The sequence below is a fragment of the Tarenaya hassleriana genome, unplaced genomic scaffold, assembly GCF_000463585.1.
Source record: "Tarenaya hassleriana unplaced genomic scaffold, ASM46358v1 Cleome13, whole genome shotgun sequence".
NCBI lineage: Eukaryota > Viridiplantae > Streptophyta > Magnoliopsida > Brassicales > Cleomaceae > Tarenaya > Tarenaya hassleriana.
In genome coordinates, this window is record NW_010963495.1 from 462639 (window position 1) to 483411 (window position 20773).

The 20773-nt window shown below is 38.8% G+C and overlaps 1 protein-coding gene across 1 annotated transcript in view; it reads right to left on the reverse strand.

The window, feature by feature from the left end:
* Positions 1-20773, reverse strand: part of LOC104807245 (midasin-like) — a 28966-nt gene that overhangs the window by 320 nt on the left and 7873 nt on the right. Inside the window, exons 19-75 of the mRNA XM_010532441.1 lie at positions 20642-20685; positions 20311-20518; positions 20097-20201; positions 19697-20002; positions 19223-19416; positions 19083-19137; positions 18421-18571; positions 18061-18134; positions 17669-17810; positions 17375-17473; positions 17193-17293; positions 17023-17112; positions 16887-16952; positions 16598-16762; positions 16290-16497; positions 15301-16184; positions 13622-15133; positions 13357-13534; positions 13204-13269; positions 12551-12630; positions 12225-12470; positions 11807-11939; positions 11647-11732; positions 11465-11550; positions 11023-11164; positions 10852-10941; positions 10605-10725; positions 10348-10502; positions 10146-10259; positions 9875-10021; positions 9603-9782; positions 9340-9522; positions 9083-9184; positions 8784-9008; positions 8577-8696; positions 8391-8472; positions 8144-8274; positions 7889-8053; positions 7521-7596; positions 7335-7447; positions 7171-7253; positions 6975-7088; positions 6708-6776; positions 6458-6618; positions 5629-5794; positions 5449-5546; positions 5114-5346; positions 4798-5028; positions 4454-4675; positions 4203-4361; positions 3902-4123; positions 3468-3743; positions 3231-3365; positions 2785-2985; positions 671-2695; positions 235-513; positions 1-120 (exon numbers count right to left, since the gene is read on the reverse strand). The exon at positions 1-120 is cut by the window's left edge and continues 9 nt beyond it. Of these exons, the coding sequence (XP_010530743.1) occupies positions 1-120; positions 235-513; positions 671-2695; positions 2785-2985; positions 3231-3365; positions 3468-3743; positions 3902-4123; positions 4203-4361; positions 4454-4675; positions 4798-5028; positions 5114-5346; positions 5449-5546; positions 5629-5794; positions 6458-6618; positions 6708-6776; positions 6975-7088; positions 7171-7253; positions 7335-7447; positions 7521-7596; positions 7889-8053; positions 8144-8274; positions 8391-8472; positions 8577-8696; positions 8784-9008; positions 9083-9184; positions 9340-9522; positions 9603-9782; positions 9875-10021; positions 10146-10259; positions 10348-10502; positions 10605-10725; positions 10852-10941; positions 11023-11164; positions 11465-11550; positions 11647-11732; positions 11807-11939; positions 12225-12470; positions 12551-12630; positions 13204-13269; positions 13357-13534; positions 13622-15133; positions 15301-16184; positions 16290-16497; positions 16598-16762; positions 16887-16952; positions 17023-17112; positions 17193-17293; positions 17375-17473; positions 17669-17810; positions 18061-18134; positions 18421-18571; positions 19083-19137; positions 19223-19416; positions 19697-20002; positions 20097-20201; positions 20311-20518; positions 20642-20685 (12219 nt within the window). The remainder of the gene's footprint in view (positions 121-234; positions 514-670; positions 2696-2784; positions 2986-3230; positions 3366-3467; positions 3744-3901; positions 4124-4202; positions 4362-4453; positions 4676-4797; positions 5029-5113; positions 5347-5448; positions 5547-5628; positions 5795-6457; positions 6619-6707; positions 6777-6974; positions 7089-7170; positions 7254-7334; positions 7448-7520; positions 7597-7888; positions 8054-8143; positions 8275-8390; positions 8473-8576; positions 8697-8783; positions 9009-9082; positions 9185-9339; positions 9523-9602; positions 9783-9874; positions 10022-10145; positions 10260-10347; positions 10503-10604; positions 10726-10851; positions 10942-11022; positions 11165-11464; positions 11551-11646; positions 11733-11806; positions 11940-12224; positions 12471-12550; positions 12631-13203; positions 13270-13356; positions 13535-13621; positions 15134-15300; positions 16185-16289; positions 16498-16597; positions 16763-16886; positions 16953-17022; positions 17113-17192; positions 17294-17374; positions 17474-17668; positions 17811-18060; positions 18135-18420; positions 18572-19082; positions 19138-19222; positions 19417-19696; positions 20003-20096; positions 20202-20310; positions 20519-20641; positions 20686-20773) is intronic.

Genomic DNA, 20773 nt, shown 5'->3' on the forward strand with positions numbered 1-20773 from the left:
CAGATCAGCAAGTGTGGTGGGCAATGCTTCAATGTCTCTCAGTACAATGTAGTAAGGGAATGGGAATGAATCTAAGTATCTAAAGAATTTTATACTCCCATCTTTCTGCACAACACACTCCTGCCAAAAAAACAAAAACCAGCATTAAAGTGTTTGATGTTCTTATCTCTAGCTACAACCCATATGGAGGAGAAAAATCTAAGAGATGTGCCTTGTGAGCGCTCAAAGACAAACCTTTAAATCAATAACTGATTCTTCCGCGTTGTCGAGAAGCAGAAATACTACCATCCGTTTCTTGCTAAGGAAATTCCTTACACTGCGTTTCAGTTTCTCTTTCTCGTGGAATTTTCCGTCACCAATGATCAGTACAAGTTGTTGCAGCAGGTTGCTACCCGAGGAAAATCGTGTCTTGGTTGCTGAAGAATCGAGCATTTCATTCAAATGAGACAACAGGTTGACCACGGGTTCATCTTTGATGAGATTCTCTTGTTTAAACGTCAAACCCGAGATCATCTGCACCACAGAAAGCAGAAACAGGAAGTCTCGGCGTAAATTTCATTGTAAGAACAAAGGAGCAGAGAAAGAAACAAGAAAGCTACAGTCCGGACACATTGAATACCATATGTTTATACATATGTACACTAAAAGATGCAGAATTGAGAGCACTGACCTTAATCCCAGCCTCTCGGCTGAAAGACTGACCAAAATCATGTAATGTCCTCATGTTTCCTTCCTTCCCAAAGCTTGCAACTGCCAGACTTCCCATTTCGAGTTGAGACATTGCACGACAAACGGTCATGAGGGCTCTAATCGCAAATTCACCACAACCATTTTCCGACATGCTTTGTGAATCATCAACAGCAATGACAACCTGGTACTCACGCTTGCTAGGTTTTGTCCTCCTCAACCAGATTTTGTCTTTCCGATACTGACTTGCTATGTATGGAATAACCTTTTTCATGTTTATTCTTTTGCCAGTTCTGTAATCACCATGGAGCTTGCTTGCAAGCGTGGGTTCCAAGATAAGACGCAGCTGCTCAGCCAGCTCCTGAGATGATTTCGCAGTAAGCAACTCACATCTGCTCCATCTAATCATTGCATTACTTTTGGCATCAGGATCTTCTTCAGTATCGTGGACTTTTCCCGTATCCTGATCAGTCACCAGAGCTCTGAGTGGGTTGTACACATCTTCCCCAACAAAGGATCTGTCAATAGAAACCATAGAGTCCATTCCGCCATGGCCATCATTGACGTCATTAACAGGGAAGTCCTCTTGATTTTTCATGTCAGTATCTGGTGCCTGGATTTGTTCAGGGTTGTTATTATTCCTCATCACTGAGTTAGAGTGGACGGCGGCGGGTTGGTTTGGGGGGTTCACTGCATCTATATCCATCTTGACCACTTCATTCTGATGCCCTTCAACTCTTTCTCCCTCAGGTTCCATGTCTCTTATGTGTGTGTTCACCTGCTCAGACATTGCAGGTCCCAGAGCTTGTGAAGTTCCTTCATCAAACTGAGAAGTATATCCATACTCACCAGAACCTGAATCCTCAATCTCACCCTCACCCTCTTGTCTTTCTCCATTAAGGTCTGTGGAAACTCTAATTCTTTCTTTCCACTCCTTTAATGCATCACCAACATGCCTGTAAGGGTTCAGTTTGGTTTGTTGAGAAGAATATGTTTGGTTCTGAGGCAATTCCATCTTTAGGGCATTATCTGTCAATGTTTCACCATTCAATGTGTTGGACACCATGAGGTTCCCCTCAAGGTTAGTACCAGAAGGCAAATCTAATGAAGCTGCAAGATTATCGGTTGCATTATTATTAGACCAGTTTTCCTGGGGTGCTGTACTTCCTGCCCCTGATGAATGGTCTCCAAGAAGAGTTTGTGATCCAGATTCCACATCAGGCATGTTATCGCCACCCGAATTTGGATTCTTATGTTCGATTACATCTTCCTTCTCTTCTGTCGGCTCCATTCCTGCATTCTGCTCAAGATCATCACCACAACAATCTTTTTGAGGAGATCCAGGCACATCCTCACCCCCTGCCTCCATAGATTCATCAGCAGTCTCTGGAATTTCGTGACCATTCTCAACCTCTTCAGGTTCATTTTGATCTTCTGGACAAGTTTCTTCATTATGATCTGCATCTTCTTTTGCATCCTCTTCCTTTTCATCAACCTCCATGGCATCATCAGTTTGTTCATTGCCCACCTCAGGGTTCAGTTCAGTTGGGTCTGCAAACGCTTCTTCCTTGCTCTGACAATTATCTTCCAGGTTTTCCGTGTCACCAAGATTATCCTGATCGTCATTCTCAGCATTTCCTTCTTCATGTATGCCAGAAGTGTTAAATTCCTCAGGCTCATCGGTAGTGACAGCATCATCCTCCTTGGCTCTCAACTCTCTAGAGCTAGTGTCTTTGTCCACAACAGTTGGTCCAAATTCATACTTCTCACTCTTGTTTTCTGGCTCCACGTCTTCATCCTTGTCCCAAAGTTTTTCATCAGCTACTTCAGCATCAGATCCTGCCTCTCCCATCGCAGAGTCCAATTGTTCATCCTCGCTTTCCCCATCTTCCTTGTCTTCTCCGGAATCTTCGCTGATGCTATGTTCTTTTCCATCAAACTCATTGCTCATCTCTATGCCTTTATCATTACCCAGCACCTCATCTGGAGCATCCTGCTTTTCATCACCCTGTTAAAGCACAGAGGGTGCAAATCGCTCATATGGTGGAATAGTTTGTGAAGAGATGTAAATAGTGAGAGAGAAAGTAAGATGAATACCTTTTCAGATGTACCAATCAGTTGATCTTCATCTTCTATTTGGTCGCTCACATCTTTTCCTCCCACACCTTCTCCCATTCCAGTACCTGCTGCCGCTTGCGATTTGTCAACACTAGAGTCTTCATCTTTTGTGGACACTCCGAACCCCTTTGTGAACAGATCCGCCAAGACACTAGCAAGCTCAAGGGTTATCATTGACACCTACAAGCAAGTAACAACCAAACGACCAAATATGAGATATTTGCTAAACATTCATTTCAAGCGATATTAACACCGTTACTTCATTCAAAAGTAAAACCATTCGTAAACGTGGAATATTTTCAATCTGCTAACGCTTCATTGTAAACGTGATGACTTTTTAGCCGTATGCAAAAAGATACTAGCTTGTCCCATCACTCAGTTTTAACAAAGATGCGTTAGAAATAGCAGCAAGAGAAAGTGCTTACCGTTTTGCTCATCCCCAGAAAATCTTTAAGGAAACAGTCGCCAAAGTACAATATTAGATCAAGGAACACATGCAGGTGCTTCAAATGTTCTCCTACAGAAGCTGGAAGGCTACCAGAAGAGTTCACTACTTTTTCCTGCAAAGACAGTCAACTTTATTTAGATAGGGCTTGAAAGAAAAATAGGAGGAAAAGCATCTTTGGAACATGAACGCATGAAGTAGACAAAACCCAACTTACAATGGAACTAAGTGTTTGTGAAAGCAGACAACATAGGTTATCAAGGTCCAGGTCATTTTCTGCTTTCTTGACTACACAATTCCATGCAGTAATATTCCCTTGTTCTTGAGAACCACTTTTGTCCTTGTACGAACAAAGCTTTCGGAGAACACACTTGATACTTCCAAATGTACTGGCAAGAACTCCATCAAAAGCAGTTTGTTCCTTAAACTCAATTCCAGTAGATTGCTCTTCCACCTCAAGTATACAATTTAGCTGCTTCGCCAGCAATTTCCCCTGCAAAAATACCATTTCTGTTAATCTCACAGTCCTGAAGCCAAAAAGTGACCAATTCCTAGCATTGGATATATTTGCATGAACACACTAGTTTTCTGGAGTACAGAATAAATTTCAATAAACTAAATCTATAGAACTTGAAAAACAGAAAGTTGTACCTCTTCAAACACTGGATCAAAATGACTTAGAAGAACATCTCTGACACAACTTTTGCCCATGCCTTCTCTATGGAAACTGGAATATTGCTCCTCCAACTCCTTAAGTGTATCAAAGTTCTTCAGTAATAGCTTTACCATTTGATTTGTGACAAGCTTTTGATCTGGACAGTCACTTGGTGCGGTAATAGCTCCGTCACAACCAAGGCACCTATCCAGTGATGCCTAACGACATACATATTCAGATACTTGCAGGATGTAAATGTTAAGTAGGATTGAAAGAGCAATGCCGAAAGTTCTGTACCTTAGATTTTTCAACAATGGGAATTAAACTTTCAGTGAAGTCAAGGACACCACTTGATGAAGCTTTCACATCTTGACAAGAGTTCAAGTGGGCACTTCTAACTGTTCTCAGCAATGCAGATTCATCGTACAAAATTGCAATAAGCTTATCGAACAGTTGCTGCAATATCACAAAAGGCATAGCAGCTCAAGTCAGTATAGCTCCAATAGAGGTTCAGCAAACATCATTTTCAAGTTATAAGGCCGAAATACCTTCTGTTGCAACATGCAGTTGAAGATAGCATGTTGATTTCGAGGAAAACTGAGCACAGAACTATCCCTTGACTTAGAATCAAATGAATCTTTCAATATCTTCTCAAAAGATGAAATATGTTGGCGATATCGCTTGAGAAGTTCATCAAAGCAATAAGCAGCTTTTCTTTGCTCCCTTTGTATTTCCACAAGATGGTTGAGGAAAGAGATTGACCGGTTAAACTGTTAATGTAGAGAAATTTATTGTAAGAACCCTTAAAAAAAAGTTTGAAGATACAAACAACTAATTTAGTTGAGAAGCAGAGAAGCCTAGAGAAAAGTTGGTGTGCAGTAGCAAAGCCTACCTGCTCATATGTAATATCTGTGTGTTTACGGCCAATCTCTAGCAATAGCTGCACTGAAGCCAAGCTCTTAAAATAAAATTGATTTGCGCCTCTCCAGTCAGAATCTGAAGTTTTCTGGTTTTGATCTTCAACTTCCCTAGGATGATGTGTGCTAGTTTCGGAGTCTGTCGACAGCAGATGTTGGGGATCATATGATGGCTGTGCAAGCATTCCTTTTAAGTGGTTTGATATCTGCAAAACCATTACCTCCATATTTTCAAACTTGTGTTTCTGAAAACCAGAAACAAAATCCAAACAACAAACACAACACATTTACCTCCACATTTTCAAACTTGTGTTTCTGCAGACCACTAATTTCTAATAACTTAAGAAGTTCAGACAGCGCCCTCTTTTTCCCAACACGTCTGTCATCGTCTCTCCATAGATCTGCGCAACCAATTATCCTGCCACCAACCCTAGCAATTGTACTCCACACATTTTTCCAATCATCCTGATAGATGGAGTAAGAAGATTGGTGCTCTAATAACTGACTTATGACACTCGCAACATCTGCAAACACATTATGCAAACTTGAGAACATGCTAAACTCACAGCATAACTAATAAACTTTTCAGATAGAACCAAGGAAGAATGAAAAACATAAGGAAAAACCTTCAGCCATCAGAGATCTTGTTTCAAGCTGCAATTGATCGCGAGAGACCCCCACAGCTTCATTTAATTTATTCCTCCAGACGGAATACCATGACAAACTACATCATATAAGTTTGAAACAGAACTTAGAGGGTTCAGCTTTCATATAACACCAGTAAGGCAGAAGGAGGAGAAGAGTACCTGTCCCCTTTATTCATTTGTCGAGCTCCTAACGCAATGGCCAGAACCTCGGTGCTCGTGTTGGATGCCCCATTCATAAGCTCGGGACACAATTGAGGCAGAAGTTGAACTCCTTGCTGCGGAAACTCTTGCTTAACAAGCATTACAGTCTGCCTTAACATGTCCTGTTCGAGAACAACAATGCCGTTCAGAAAGCTTTGAGAATGAACGCAACAGCTAGAATTCAGTCAAGTTTTGATCTCCACCAAAATACCAAAGTAAATAGAACTTATATGCTTCAGTAACTACCAGGGAAAGTGTTTGTGAAAGCAGACAACATAGGTTATCAAGGTCCAGGTCATTTTCTGCTTTCTTGACTACACAATTCCATGCAGTAATATTCCCTTGTTCTTGAGAACCACTTTTGTCCTTGTACGAACAAAGCTTTCGGAGAACACACTTGATACTTCCAAATGTACTGGCAAGAACTCCATCAAAAGCAGTTTGTTCCTTAAACTCAATTCCAGTAGATTGCTCTTCCACCTCAAGTATACAATTTAGCTGCTTCGCCAGCAATTTCCCCTGCAAAAATACCATTTCTGTTAATCTCACAGTCCTGAAGCCAAAAAGTGACCAATTCCTAGCATTGGATATATTTGCATGAACACACTAGTTTTCTGGAGTACAGAATAAATTTCAATAAACTAAATCTATAGAACTTGAAAAACAGAAAGTTGTACCTCTTCAAACACTGGATCAAAATGACTTAGAAGAACATCTCTGACACAACTTTTGCCCATGCCTTCTCTATGGAAACTGGAATATTGCTCCTCCAACTCCTTAAGTGTATCAAAGTTCTTCAGTAATAGCTTTACCATTTGATTTGTGATGGCTTTTTTAATGGTCTCAATAGACAGATAACTTTCTAGCTTTTCCCATTTACACAGTTTCAGAAGCTCATTTAACTCGGTCTCAACATTTCTTCTATTTGATTCAATCTGATTCATTACACTGGAAAAGAAATTTACAGTGAGAATTCTAAATGATGCGAGACAACCATGAACAGAAGATACACAAGACAGAATACTAAAAGAACTTACACCGGGAGGAACTGGATGTAAAATCCAAAAAGGTTGTAGCAAATTTCCAGGTTCCTCTTATGAAAATCACTGCCAAATTAGAAAGTTATAATTAAGCACGACGGATTTTCAATGCAGAAAGCAATCACAATTAGGTTATCAAATATCAAATGTGGAAGTATAATAAACTGCAAGTATCCCAAGTATCTCAGGCAATTGATGCCGAGGCTCCTTCAATATTTAAGATAGGAACAATAAACATCAAATCATAGCTCATCTGCAACTGACCTTGAATATATCCCCAGCGAGCAACCCATACTTAAATGAACAAGGAAACCAAAAAGAAGCTGAAGGCGTTTCCTAAATTCGCAAATGTTGGACGTTTCGATGAACTCGACCAAACTGCAACACCAATCTCTTTTAGATGGTCGAATTCTTGAAAGAAAAATTTGTGAATAAGTAACCTAAAAGGTTTGGGACAGACCTCTGTGTAATAAACTCGGTTTCATTCTCTGAAATACTACCGGAGTCCTTCTGAAACAGAACTGTAAACAGAGGAAGCCACAACTGCAACAAGAAAACCATCCTTCAGTTTTCCTTGGACATACTTTCTTTTTTTCACCATAGAAATTTCCTAACTATACGTACCTTCCCAGAATTTATTTCATATTGATCTTGAACCTCATCGAGTAATGTAGGCCAACACTCAAATTCCATTTTCTGCCATGAGCTTGCAAGAGCAGTTACTGGTTCCAACAGACCTACAAGAAAAACAACGACCAATTTAACGACAGATTTCATAATTTATATGGTGTAGAAGGTTAAATCCCCTACCAGAAATGGAGAATTTACAGCCTTCTTCCTGCAGCATGCGGACCCTACACAGCAGGAACTGCAATCCCGAAAGAGCCTTCACAAACAGTTGCAATCAACAAGATAGTCAATTAATTAAGATGAATCAACAAGATAGTTAAATCCCCTATAGCTAATTTCTGCCACAATTTCAGAGAGTTTGTTCCATATTCTTGCAGAAGGAACATTACCTTGTCCTTCTTGTCTCCAAGTAATTTTGTGAACCAGATAGGCCAACTACATTTAATTTCCGCAAACTCTAAAAACATAATTGTCAGCCAGTTGCTTCCTGGCTGATCGACAGAATACCCTCTAGCTATAGCCAGATCAATTAGTATAGATAAAAATACCTTAGCTAGAGGAGTACTTGAAGGGATATCCAAGAGCATTTGAAGAACATCAGAGAGTTTGTGAAGTCCAGTATGATCCTCCTGTTCTTGCAAGAGAGAACAGATTCTCATCTGAAGTCCAGTGAGCAACTGGACCATCTTTCCCAGTTCCAGAGGATTTGAATCCTATATAAGATGCAACTAGAACATAAATGCGAGCAAATTGTAAAAGTAAGAATAGGTGTACGCTCCTCAGTAAGTAAAAGCTTAACAAACCTTGTAAAAGTTAAATTTACTGGCAAATTGATGGGGTGAAGTGAAATTTCGCTTATACTCTAAGCAGAGACGAAGAAGGTGTTCTGGTACGAGTCTCGCGTCCACACTTGAAGTAAATAAGCCCCTTAGACCTGGGAACCAGAAATATCCAGTAATATATAGTCTAAAACGGAATAAACAGATTGAAAGCTTAGTCTAGGAATAATAATAGAGCATGGCTGACAACAAGACAATGTTGAAAGGTCACCTTTGATCACACTGATTCCAAGTTCATAGGAATCCTTGAAGGAACCCAGTCTTCTGTTGTCTGTCATACAGAACCTTTCAGGCTGTATAGAAGATTTATTCGTAAGTTAAAAGTAGGAAAATTCCAAATCGGCCTAAGAATGATGTATACTATAAAAAAGGATATATCCAATTGCTCCCAACTTACCTTTCCACAGAGGTTGAGAGAACCAAATAATTCATTGTGGGAGCTAAATATATCATCCAGATGCTCCTGCATCAGATTCCACTCATCCTCTAGGTTTTCCTCCTCCTGATCCGTTTGAGTCTGTGGAAATGAAAATGAAAATGAAAATTAAATGACTAAAGAAGAGAATTTACAAGGTATCGTTAGAGCATCAGTATAAAGGATTACTGTGTAATTTGAATCTCCATCAGCCAAAAACTCTTGCCATTCCGAGAAACTATCATTTGCTAAATGCTTGCTCAGACCAGATATATCCACTTCCATCACACTTTCGATTTTAAAGTCACGAACACGGAACTTGTACAGCTGAGAAATAGAATCTGCTTTGGATTCTGCTTGAAACTTCATTTCCATCCAAATGCTTGCCAGTTCAAGATATATCTTATGTAGTAACTACAGAAGAGAGCCTTGCAACATCAGTCTCCTTAACACTTCCATATATGTACAAGTAAGAGTAGAACAATTACCTCAAATGAATCTTTATCCATTATCTTTGCATTTGCTACAAATTGTGAAATACGAAAGTGAAGGTCTTTGTAGAGAACAACCTTGAGTTGCAACTGAGACACCTAAGAACAGGTCGAAGCACAATGGAAAGACACAAGAATTCAACTCTTCAAAAGAATTTAACAATGGCAATCTTCATTTAAAAACGTAATGGTTATGTGAAAGCCAGATATAGAACTAAAATAATAACTTTGGAAAATATCAGATGAAACATTACTTTTCCAGCATCTTCTGAATTTGAAACAGAGATCAATTTCTGCAGTAAACTGACATCCAAACCTAAGGATATTGCACGAGAATCTGCACCATGAGAAAGGTGCAGAAACGGCGAACTCTTGTGATTGATAAATGGAGCTGAGGAGCAACCTCTTGGAAATCTCATTAGAGCATAAATTGCTCCCTGCCAGACTCAGGAAGTTAATACTTTTATCCACACAAAATAAACCATAAAAAATTTGCCGAGATCAAGAGAGAAATTACCATGACTGAATCAACCTTCTCTATCCCAACTTTATTGAGAATATTTTCCAAAAAAGCTCCAGAGACAATGAGAGCTAAACCCAATTTCATCTCATACACTGCAACTTGAACCGGCTGAGTTATATCCATATATTCAGAATACTCATTGGATAGTCGATCGATAAACGAAGCTGCTGTATCCTACAGAATCCAAACATTTAAGATTTTGAAAATGGATAATGAGAGGTGAATACAAAATATGAATGACAATCATATATATAGACCAGACATACCTGCCAGGTGCAAACCTGGCCAATGACCTGATTCCAGACCCGTTTTTTAATATTATCGACAAGATGTACAGGGTTAACAAATCTTGCAAACTCGTTGAGCTCTCGACTTAACTCCTTGTACTTTTTAGGATCAGGGCGAAAAACAATCTGATTAAAAAGGAAAAATGTGACCATGAAAACATGGACAGATCAATTGTGAATAATTAGAATCACACAAACGGCATGATAATTTCTGAAAGAGAAAGAAAAAAGTACAGTAGCTCATATTGACCTTCCTTTGCAGCCTTTTATGCTCAGTAACGAGGCCTTCTAATGTTTGTTTGATTCTTTTGTAACTTTCTCCAGGATAAAGTGATCCTGCGAGATACTCACATTCTTCCCGAACCTGCAATAATATTTAATATCTTCAATAATACAGTGACACAAAATGCGGAATAGCTATTCAATCAACAAGATGAAAACAGAGCATCCACCTTCATGTTTAGCTCAAGGGATGAAATTTTCTCTTCTAGTTCGGATAGTTTGCATGTGATCTTTGTGGCTGGATCTATAGCATCAAAGCTATGCAAAAGATGGAAACGAAGTCCTCCAAGATTTAACCAGGTTAAGCCAAGATTGAAGTAGAAATCTACAAAGATGCATTAACATTAAAAAAAATCTGACCAAAGAAGAGAGAGATGTCCATATGAAAGCTCAAACTATTTTAATATATATAAATTGAATAAATTACCATTTGATGAGCAATCAAGATAGAGATGCTGAATCAATGTATCAACAAATGAGTGAGTTAGAGACTTCAACCTCTGATGACTTGTTGACTCAATCAATGAGATCAGGAGCTGTCTATCCAACTAGTCAAAAAGTGGAAAAAACTTAATTACTCAGACAGACATGTTAAAGAATCTAAACTATTAAATAGCCTATTGCAAAATGGAATTATCCTGGTGGAAAAAGCATGTAACTTCATGGAAGCAAACCTTGTCTGGGTTATTCTCAACGGCCTGAAGAGTGGAGCTAATTGCCGCAAATTTGCCCGGCTCAAATGACTTTTTGTGTGTGCATATAACCTACAGGGCCAGAAATAAGATAAATATCACAGAGGGCAGAGAAATCAAAAAAGAATTATTCAAAGCTCACATTTCTAATACCTGTTGGAAGAGAGACCGTGCAATTGATAACAGAAACGCAGGCATCTCTTGCTTGGGCTGTGAGCTTTTCCATAGAGTTCGGGAAGCAAATCTAAACTTGGTTGATTGAACATGGTAATCCTTGATGGCATATACACTTTGCCTGCAATTAAATAATTTTGAAAGAAACTTCAACATCCATGACCACAAATTTCCACCATTTAAGAGATAGAGCACTAATAAGGTGCTATCATGTGTTATCCTGGAGATTAAGCAATGATAGCAGCAGAACAAGGCAGTAATCATAAAGACAACTCGAAATCGAGAACCAATATTAGGTTTATCTACACATCAGTCAAGAAGAACACCTGACTGGAAACACGCCACTATTTGTCACTTGTCAGACTTAGAAACGGCTAAACAAAAAAGGTCTCAAACACCACAATGGAAACAAGTTTCTTACAGCATCTGAGAAACAGTAACTGTTTTCGCTGGCTGAATCAGCATAGAAGGCAGTGGAATGCAATAACCATCGATCTCTGAGATATTCTGCAGGCCCATAAACAGAGGATGATAGAAAGATAACACATAGTTCACAGTCTAACTGAAAAATAAAAAAAAACACTTAATTGGTTTATTCAATACCATGAGAGGGAATTGATTATGATTCCACAGAACTGAATGCCACCAATACCACATTTCAAGAACAGAACCAGCAATTTTGGTGTCCACTGCAACACAACCAAAGATGATGAGCCAGTTCGCTTTGGAGCAAAGAAAATAATAGTCTATAAAACTCTATTACCTCCTACTGTAGAGCTGTGTGCATCAATTGTCCATAGGATTTTTTGATGAGCCACAAGAGTTTGTGGAGGCCTTGAAGAGGATAATGAATAACTTAGAGCACACTCAAGCAGCCTTGAAATGTTCTCAAGATCCTGTACGTAATTAAATAGTAAGTAATGAGGAATAGCACCTGGATATTTAAAGAAATAGATAACTGTGGCAGATAGATGTATATAAAAACCCTAGTGAAAGTCCAGTTCGTCCAAAGCCCAAGACAGAGGCTGGTAGTACAAATTGACTGATAGAAGTATGTCTGAATTTTCTCAACAAGTCTGGAATAACATGTGCACAATAACTATCCCCAACTTTATACCGTGGAGTCTTAGAAACAACTTGAGCACATGAACAAAAGGAGGAAATTCCATTCATACACGGACCTGCTGTAACCCTGAGGGCATGGTGGAATGGACCAGCAGAAGGTTTTGAAGTACATTAAGTAACTCCACATCTAAATAAAAACTTTCACTGCACGCAAGAAGATTCGTTTGTAACCAACTGCCATAACCAGATCCAGTAGCCAAAATCTCTGGGAGTAAAACACAGCAAGCAGCAGAAGATTTTTCAAGGCTATCATTCCCAGCGTCCAGCCTTTCTCTTTCAAATTTCAGCCTTCTCAAAAGCATCTGGGTGACGAAGGTCAACCTGGTGAGTAACAGATACGAATATTCCACAATTAAGGCTACAGGCATACGAGAATACAAACCTGGTATATCTCATCCAACTGAACAGCAGCCATATTGTCTTCATCATCTTTGTCAGTGATATATGATGACATGCAAAGGCCTATACATTTTGGAAGGGGGGAAAACAAAGAAAACGATGAGGTTACATATTACCAAGCGAGACAATTACATATTACAAATTTTTTTCCCATGCAGCATATTTCTTCATGGATTAGGATTTAAAATTCATATTCTTTCATTTCTGTTAAATAAACAAGGATCTTCAAGAAAATGACAAAACAAACACGGCAATAATATATCCCCATACAAGAAAATTTTGATATTTGCATCTGCTCCAGGCATGTTACACATTACAGATACAACAAGAGAATCAAAGCTCCCAAAAATATACGCTTATCCAATTTTCTGTGTCTAATGCATATGACGAATGTCCATGTTAGCAAACTATGACATCTTGTACTGTTTTTGAAGCACCAAAGGATCATGCCTCGATTGCTTATCATCTTGGTTTCAAAAAATTACAATTTAAATCACATGAGTCACTCATATGTTTTTGAAAACATGACTATGGACAATTGTAGCTGAAAATTCTATCTGACTGTTACACTACATGAGTAGCACAATGCAAAACTAAGAAACCAAAATATGAAGCAAAGCATTACAGAAAATGTACCTTGCAAGGCAAGAGAACAAATTTCAGGACAACAGAACGCCATAACTCGGGTAAAATAATCATTCCCTGCCATCAAGCATCAACCGTTAGCAGAAAGTTTCTAAGAAAAAACAACAATAAAAAAGTTAATACCAGAAAGTCGAGAAATTCAACCTCGATAATCTGATTCTAATCTCACTCGCCAAACGGTGTCACACAATTTCAGAAGTTCCTGCTGCTTATTGTACAGTTCTGCAGAACCTGGCATGGAAGGATGACCACCATGTGCCCATAGCAATGATTTTTCAGTGTGACCATGCAAATATATCTTGTTCATATTTTTGCTTTCATCCTACAAAAGAACAAAATGATTTTAAAAGCTACGCCATAATAATAATCTAAAGAAAAAGGTATAGGGCAAAACTGAAGATGAGCTTACCAGGACCACCTGAACTTCTTCAGGAAAAGAGCCCAGTAAATTTTTAACAGCTTTTATCACAGACCGGAAGGAATACACTAAATTCTCATTTTGTGAGGAGACCAAAGCAGACCAAAAGAGTGCATGCTTTTCAATAAGTTGGGTGTAGAGTTGAATCAACACGCTAAAATCATGAGATCCAACAAGCATGTTTAGCAGTTTCTTCTCCAGTCTTTGAAGGGATTTCAGAAATGTTACAAATGACAGAGATACATCGGTGTGATTATAGTTTCTTTCCGCAAACCACTGCTGATAGGAAAGCCGAAGAACCCCAGTGGAGTTGAGACAATCAAAGAGACATTTACTAGATTCATTGGGCTGGCCATACGATGCAGCTACATCAATCAGCTTTAAGGACAGCATGGGGTTAGGACTAGCATCACAATCCATCTGGCAGAGGGACATTAGGTCCTGTCGGCATCTAAGTATATGACACCAGATTGGATGCTCCAACTCCTCCTTGAGCATACTGACAAAGAACTGGAAAAACGGACAGTATGGCTGCAACTTGGAATCAAACCATGTAAACCAGCGAAGATAGAGTTGAATATCCATTTCAGTTGCCTGCTCAATTGCCCAGTTGGCAGCGTATAACAGCATTTTTAAAACTGAATCCAGCTTAGTTTTAGGTGCATTTTCCACACAAGTAGATCCACTGGCAGCTTTAGGAAACATGAGCTTTCTTAATCTCGAAGAATCAATTGTATAAATTGTTCTCAATTCACCAGCAGCAAACTCTCTGTCTATGAATCTCCGGTTGCAGGTTATATCAGATTCATGAGATGCATGCTGAGCCCCTAAGAACTCCAGGTACATGCAATTCTGCCTGACAGTAACTTCTCTTGAATACCTTGTGAAATCTCTCAAGTTAAGAGGCTTTGGCCATCCCCCAGGCAAGCAAAGACCCTGGCCCATAGATGAAATAAAATCAGACAGCTCTATCTCTGACAAATAAGCATCACGAGCATCATCAACTACTTCTTTTCCATCATCTTCACCAAGGGATGAAAGATAGATATGCTCCCAACTTAGTCGTAGGCTCCGTAGAGGTTGATTGCCATTCATGAGCAGCTGTTGAAATAAGTTAACCCATTGTTCAAGTTCAAGATATGTAATCCGTGCATTAAAGCATTGACCTTTACACCATGCATAAACATGTGCTTTGGCCATTGAAGCCACCAACTTGTAACCTGGTATGCCTGATAAAGCAAGAAACCTCTCAACACCTCTCACTAAAAGTTCTTCGCTGTCAACAACCTCATCATCCAGTTGCCAATCTGGCTCCATCATAAATATTTCAACACCTCTATTCCGCATTGCTCTTGATACTTCACCAAAATTTGGGTTAACAGTAAGGAACAACCTGAAATTTGGATGCGGGGTGACAGTAAGGGGTTCACCGTCAATAATTCCACACTCATTTATGGTGATTGATCCACACGGTTCAACCAAAGAGTTGATTCTATCAAGTACCTGACAAACAAGTTAACCACAACAGTTATCCACCATGTGAAGCTAAAATTGAACCAATTATGTATAGCAAGCAGGAAAGTGTAAAATGGCATGCATGTATAAAGCAACAAAAAGTGAAATTATAGTAGGATATAAGAAGCTGAAAAGAACCACCAAAACTATCTTACCGTGGGATTACACAGATTTGCATTCTCTAGGATAATCCATTCTCCATTTTCTATAGCCTTTATCAGCATACCAGTCACCCATTCAAATCTTGTTGTCGGCTTTTTCTCGTAAGTTTGCAGCTTCAATATTGTCTTCACGATTTGGTCCAGATTCTTCTTTGAGCAACTAGCATGCAAAGCGCCTTCATCCACTGCCTGCTTTAGAAGAGCTATAATCTCCATTAACTTAGAGAGTGAGTCAGAAAGGCTATAAGAGTCCTTCAGGAAGGATGGAGAACCTTCCAGGAGGCAGGAGTTTAGAGTAGATAAAAAAGAAAGCCAGCTGGAAACTAAGTTGTTCCTTTCACTTAAGAAGGTCTCTGAGGAAGATTCCAATAACCAGCTGCTATACTCATTAAGAAGGTGCTCAACTCGAGCAACAATCAACCTGAAAGTTCGGAAGGCATTATATTGCTCAAAGCACCCAAGTAAATCAGAAATGTCAGTGGCAGATGAGAGATTTAGCTCATTAAGAGCATATCCTGTTAGCTGAGCTAATATTCTGATCAGTGAAGTTTTCCCAGATGATGATGGTCCTACTAGAATGCACAGCCATTGATTCCGCACACAATGTGCAACAGCCTCCAAGTTCTGACGGATTTCAGGCAAAATCTTCAGTTGCTCACTCGAAATGTTTGACTGAGTGAAGTTCCTTTTAATAGAAGCACTTCCAACAATTAAGTAGGAAGAATTCAGCTGAACTCGAGGATAACTGTTTATCGAAGGTTTTCGATCAAAAATCCCCTCATAGATACTAAGAACTTCTTTGCGATCATTTGCAGTACGCATTCTTTGAACATAAACAACATTCAGAAAGTTGTCAATTTCAATGTCGTTCACTGCCCCTGAAGACGACAAAGAAAACTGCATTTAGTCTATAACCAAACCGTGATCTGGGGACCGACCAAAACAATTAAATTGGAAAAAAAATGAGCAACACATGCATCTACCTTGCACAACTTGGCAGGATCTAATCACATCACGCAGATTGAATTCCCAAGGTGAACCATTCTGACCGAACTTACGACTTAGCATTGTATCGTCATGCAACCGTCTATTAAAAGTAATAAGCTTAGAAAGCAAAGGCCGGGGAATAGATGGGTAAAGTGAGCTACAGATGAAAAAGTAATCATCTTCCACCAGCTCGTCCACATAAACCTGAATCCAATAAAAAGAGGGACAGTAGGTATTTTCAATTGAATAATATGAAACATATCAAGGCACGCACATGTCATCCACGAACATAGGGAAACTGTACCTTGGCAAATCGGTTAAGGAAAGATTTTGGAAGACCTTTTCTGCCACCGCCTTGAGAAGAAGGATTCTGGCATGCAAAAACTCTAAAAGTAGGAGGACATTCAAAAGTACGACCAAGTTCTGGAATGAAGACCTGAGCGCGATGATCCAAAATCGCATTCAAACCCTGAAGAGATGTCTTGTGCTTAGCAACCTTTACTAGGTAGTCTCCACATATAAACTAAAGATTCAAACATGCTGTACTATGGGAACAATGTAATGAAAAAAAAACTGGCAGACTAAAGGCTCACCTCCAGAACAGATTGTGGGGCAAGGTTAAGTTCATCTAACAAAACCCAGGAGCCTTGCTTTAACGCCTATGAAAATAAGATAGTTGAGAATATGCAATATTCATAAACAGTACATCAATGTCAAGTATTCTTTCACCTGCAAGAGGATTCCATCAGACCATGCAAACTTCATCTCTTTATCACTTTCGGCTGGCAAATCTGAACCCAGCAAATCCATCATATCAGTCTGCACCAAAGCAACTGAAGCTATATTACCCGGTTAACAGAATAGCACAGATAACTGATTTTTGGCAGAGGTAAGCAAACCTGCTCTGATAGATTTATGCGCACCACCTTGTGGCCAGAATATTTACCCACCGCCATAATTAAACTTGTTTTTCCTACGCCTGGGCTGCCTTCTAACAAAACTACAAAAACAAAATAATCCAATTTAAAATCTAACAATTTTCAAAATGCAAGAAGAAGAAAGACAATAAAAACTGACATACTAGGTTTAGAAAGCTGCATTGCACGCAATACCCTCAAGGCATTTTTACGAGTTGTTGGAGCTAAAAATTCAAATCCTCCAGTCTCGGTATTCTCATCACCTGAGCAGACAATGCACAAGTTGCAAAAAATATAACAAGAAAATAAGATCTTTTGCAATGTCAAGAACTAAACCAGACAGAGTGAAATAGACTAGGAAGACAGATCTCATGACTTGAATGGAATGTTTCAATCAAGCATGCCATATAAAATATGCAGATTTTTTGCAGGGATACTATGACCAGAAGCTAGCTCACCTTTTCTGATGTAAAAAGGATCAATACCAAACATATCCCCACGTAAAACACTCTTATTTCCCTGATAAACTGTTTCACAATCACCCCAGCCATATTGCTCCAGTTTGGAAAGTTCTGAAGGTAATGTATCACTAGCAAAAACCTGTGTAAGGACAGTATACAGGAGTAGCAGGAACGTGAGATATATAAAATCAAACCAGGAGCATCACAGAAATTTTACACATGGACACCCTATGAACATGTGTGCATCACTGTACATTATCCAACGCCGCTTAAGATTTTTCATTTTGTGCCCATATATTGGGAAATAAATATCCTAGCTCCTATAATAACATGAGATGGGAAAATGGAAAACGAAAACAGAAGTATTTAGGTACCAAGACAAAACATACCTTTAACTGTTCAGAAAGAAACAAGAAACATTTTTCCCTCAGCTCTTCCCCATCTCTCTTAGAAAAACCAGTTCCTTGGAAAACCAAAACACGAAAGTTGTAAGACAGAATGAACCAAACACATTACGTCTGCCATTTTTTAAGTTTCGACATAGAGATCCATAAGATTCAGTTAACATATACAACACAAGCTATAGACACATTAGGCTTATGAGCATGTATGCAGAAGATTAAAGAGGTCTTATGTAAGCCATGCACATCAGGTGCATATCAACTATTTTCCTGAAGAGAAGGATAAGACTTGAAAAAGCAAATTCAAAAAGATAATTTACGATATTCCGAATTGTGGCGGGGACAAACCTAAACTTAAACCATCAAGTACCACGAGAAATGCCCCATGAGAAATAGCATATACAGGTCCTAAGTTTTCTCTAGTGACATTGACAAAAGAAATCCAAGAGAGGAGATCTCTGACTGTGAGCATTCTCCCAATCTGCAATCGATTGAACCACTGCAGCAGAAAAAGTTCAAAAATTAATAGACTGAAAAAAATCATAAGTACATAATCTGTAACATAGAAACCTATCTTGACAAAATACTGCTACCAGGAAACAGAAAAAGGATATTGCGCTTAGTGATAAAAGAATAGGGAGAAGAGAAAAAGAACGACACACAAAGACCTATAATTGCAGCAGGAACAGATCATTCAGATGTCAATGGAACTTATTGCTACTCCAATAAAAAAACCTCCAATAGGGTTAAAAAAATGTTAAATAGTTTTAAGATGCTAAAGTAAGCAATCAAATAATCTTTAAACAAAAACAGCATTAAGACGCCAAGAGAAAAGAAACTAATGATTACGATGCTGATAAATCAAACACGTAAAGCGCATTGTCAACACTAACCCATTTAATGGATTGTAAGATTATATTTATTATAAACCTCCAAGATCAAGTATCAGGCTTGTATTACAGCTCTAATGTAGGAAGGGGAATTTGAAAGAAAAGAAGAGTGCTACATACCTCCCAAAAGTTCACAATGGGACCTACAATTTTAGGATCCTTTGGTTCTGAAAGGCTGCAAAGAAGAGAATTTTCCTAATATAGCAAACAGATTATATATAAAAAGACAATACCATTAGCATATGAGGAAAATGACATACCTAGAAAGTGCAATACTTGTAAGTTCATCGATATCACTAATAGGGGGAACCCATATCTCAGTAAATCGGTTGCGAAGTGCCGGAGACAATTCTTTCTTTCCATAATCACCACCAGGATTCATAGTAGCAAGAACCAAAAAGCTTTCATGGGCAGCGACTTCCTCCAATTCAGGGCCACCTTTCTCAGCTAAAGACTGCATTGATAAAAAGAATACCATAACATGTGAATGGAAAACCAAACATACAGAAATATGAAGAAATCTAAAAACAAAAAATGGGAAGGAGTGGAAACGATAATAATGTTGAGGATTGGCTTTACGATGAAAATATGAATACCGGTTAATATAACAACATATGATCACAAGGGTAAGAAACCGGTGCAGATCTTATTCAGTAACATTGTGCAAGCCAACAATACTATATGCAGGAGGGCAAAGGTGGTAGCATCAACACTCATTATAAGAAACTACTTACCAATTTCCTCTCAGGCTCCAACACACTATTCAGTCTCTCTAGCACACTATCATCAGCCAAAGATATCTCATCCACTAATAAGAGATCACCAGCTCGCATAGCTTGCACAAGGGGCCCATCTTGCCAAACAAAGACTGCACGCCACTTCTGATACAACACAACCAGATCGTTCTTCATTTTCACAAAAGCATCAAAATCTGGCTGCCGGATACCTGTATCCATCGTCAAATCATTTCTGTACTTTTCGAGAACTGCATCCAATGCTTTAATTGACAACTCTGCATCATTAATATCAGCGGAAATGTCCTGTACATAAAATGTTAAAGATGATACGCTCTCCAATTAGAGAAGAAAACATAGTGAAACACCAGTATACAAAAATAAATGCCAGAATACTTACAATTTCTTGGTCAAGCTGAGTCAATGCTTTGGAGAGCTTCAACTTCTTGACAAGGTTTTCGTATTCAGCAGCTAATTTAGATCTATCCCGGACAGGAAAGAACCCCTAACAAAGATGGTCATTAATCACTGAGTTAAAAAAAAAATGCATGAGCATCAAACAAGAAAAAAAGTAAAGATTTTCATAAGCGTTAGATTAAAAAGAAAAAGCTTACACCAAGGAAATCAGAAGTTTCCGTGAATTGATGACAATTAAGAATGTGCAATCTTAGCCCCAGAGCATGGCTAAGCAATTGGCAGATGGTTGTTTTGCCTCCTCCAGTTTCACCAACAAGAAGAACAGGCTCACGCAGTTCATAGCAACGCCTAATAAGAAAAAACAATCTCCACATATTTTTAGTCCAGGTGACAGCTCTACTCTGCCTGTATAACAAAATAGGACAAGTAGCATAAGAAATTCAGTCAGAGCCAGTGAAGATCAAATTAAAAAACTGGAAAACAAAAATACTCAGTAAACGAACGGTTCAGGAGGGAATGAGTATTTACATGATATCTCTCAAACGAAGTGATTTATCCAAACCAAACATATCCTGTGAAAAAGAAAAGAGGCATATAAGAACAGAAAATTGCGAACTACAACAGGATAAAAAGTACGACTTGCAAATGCGGTAACGATGC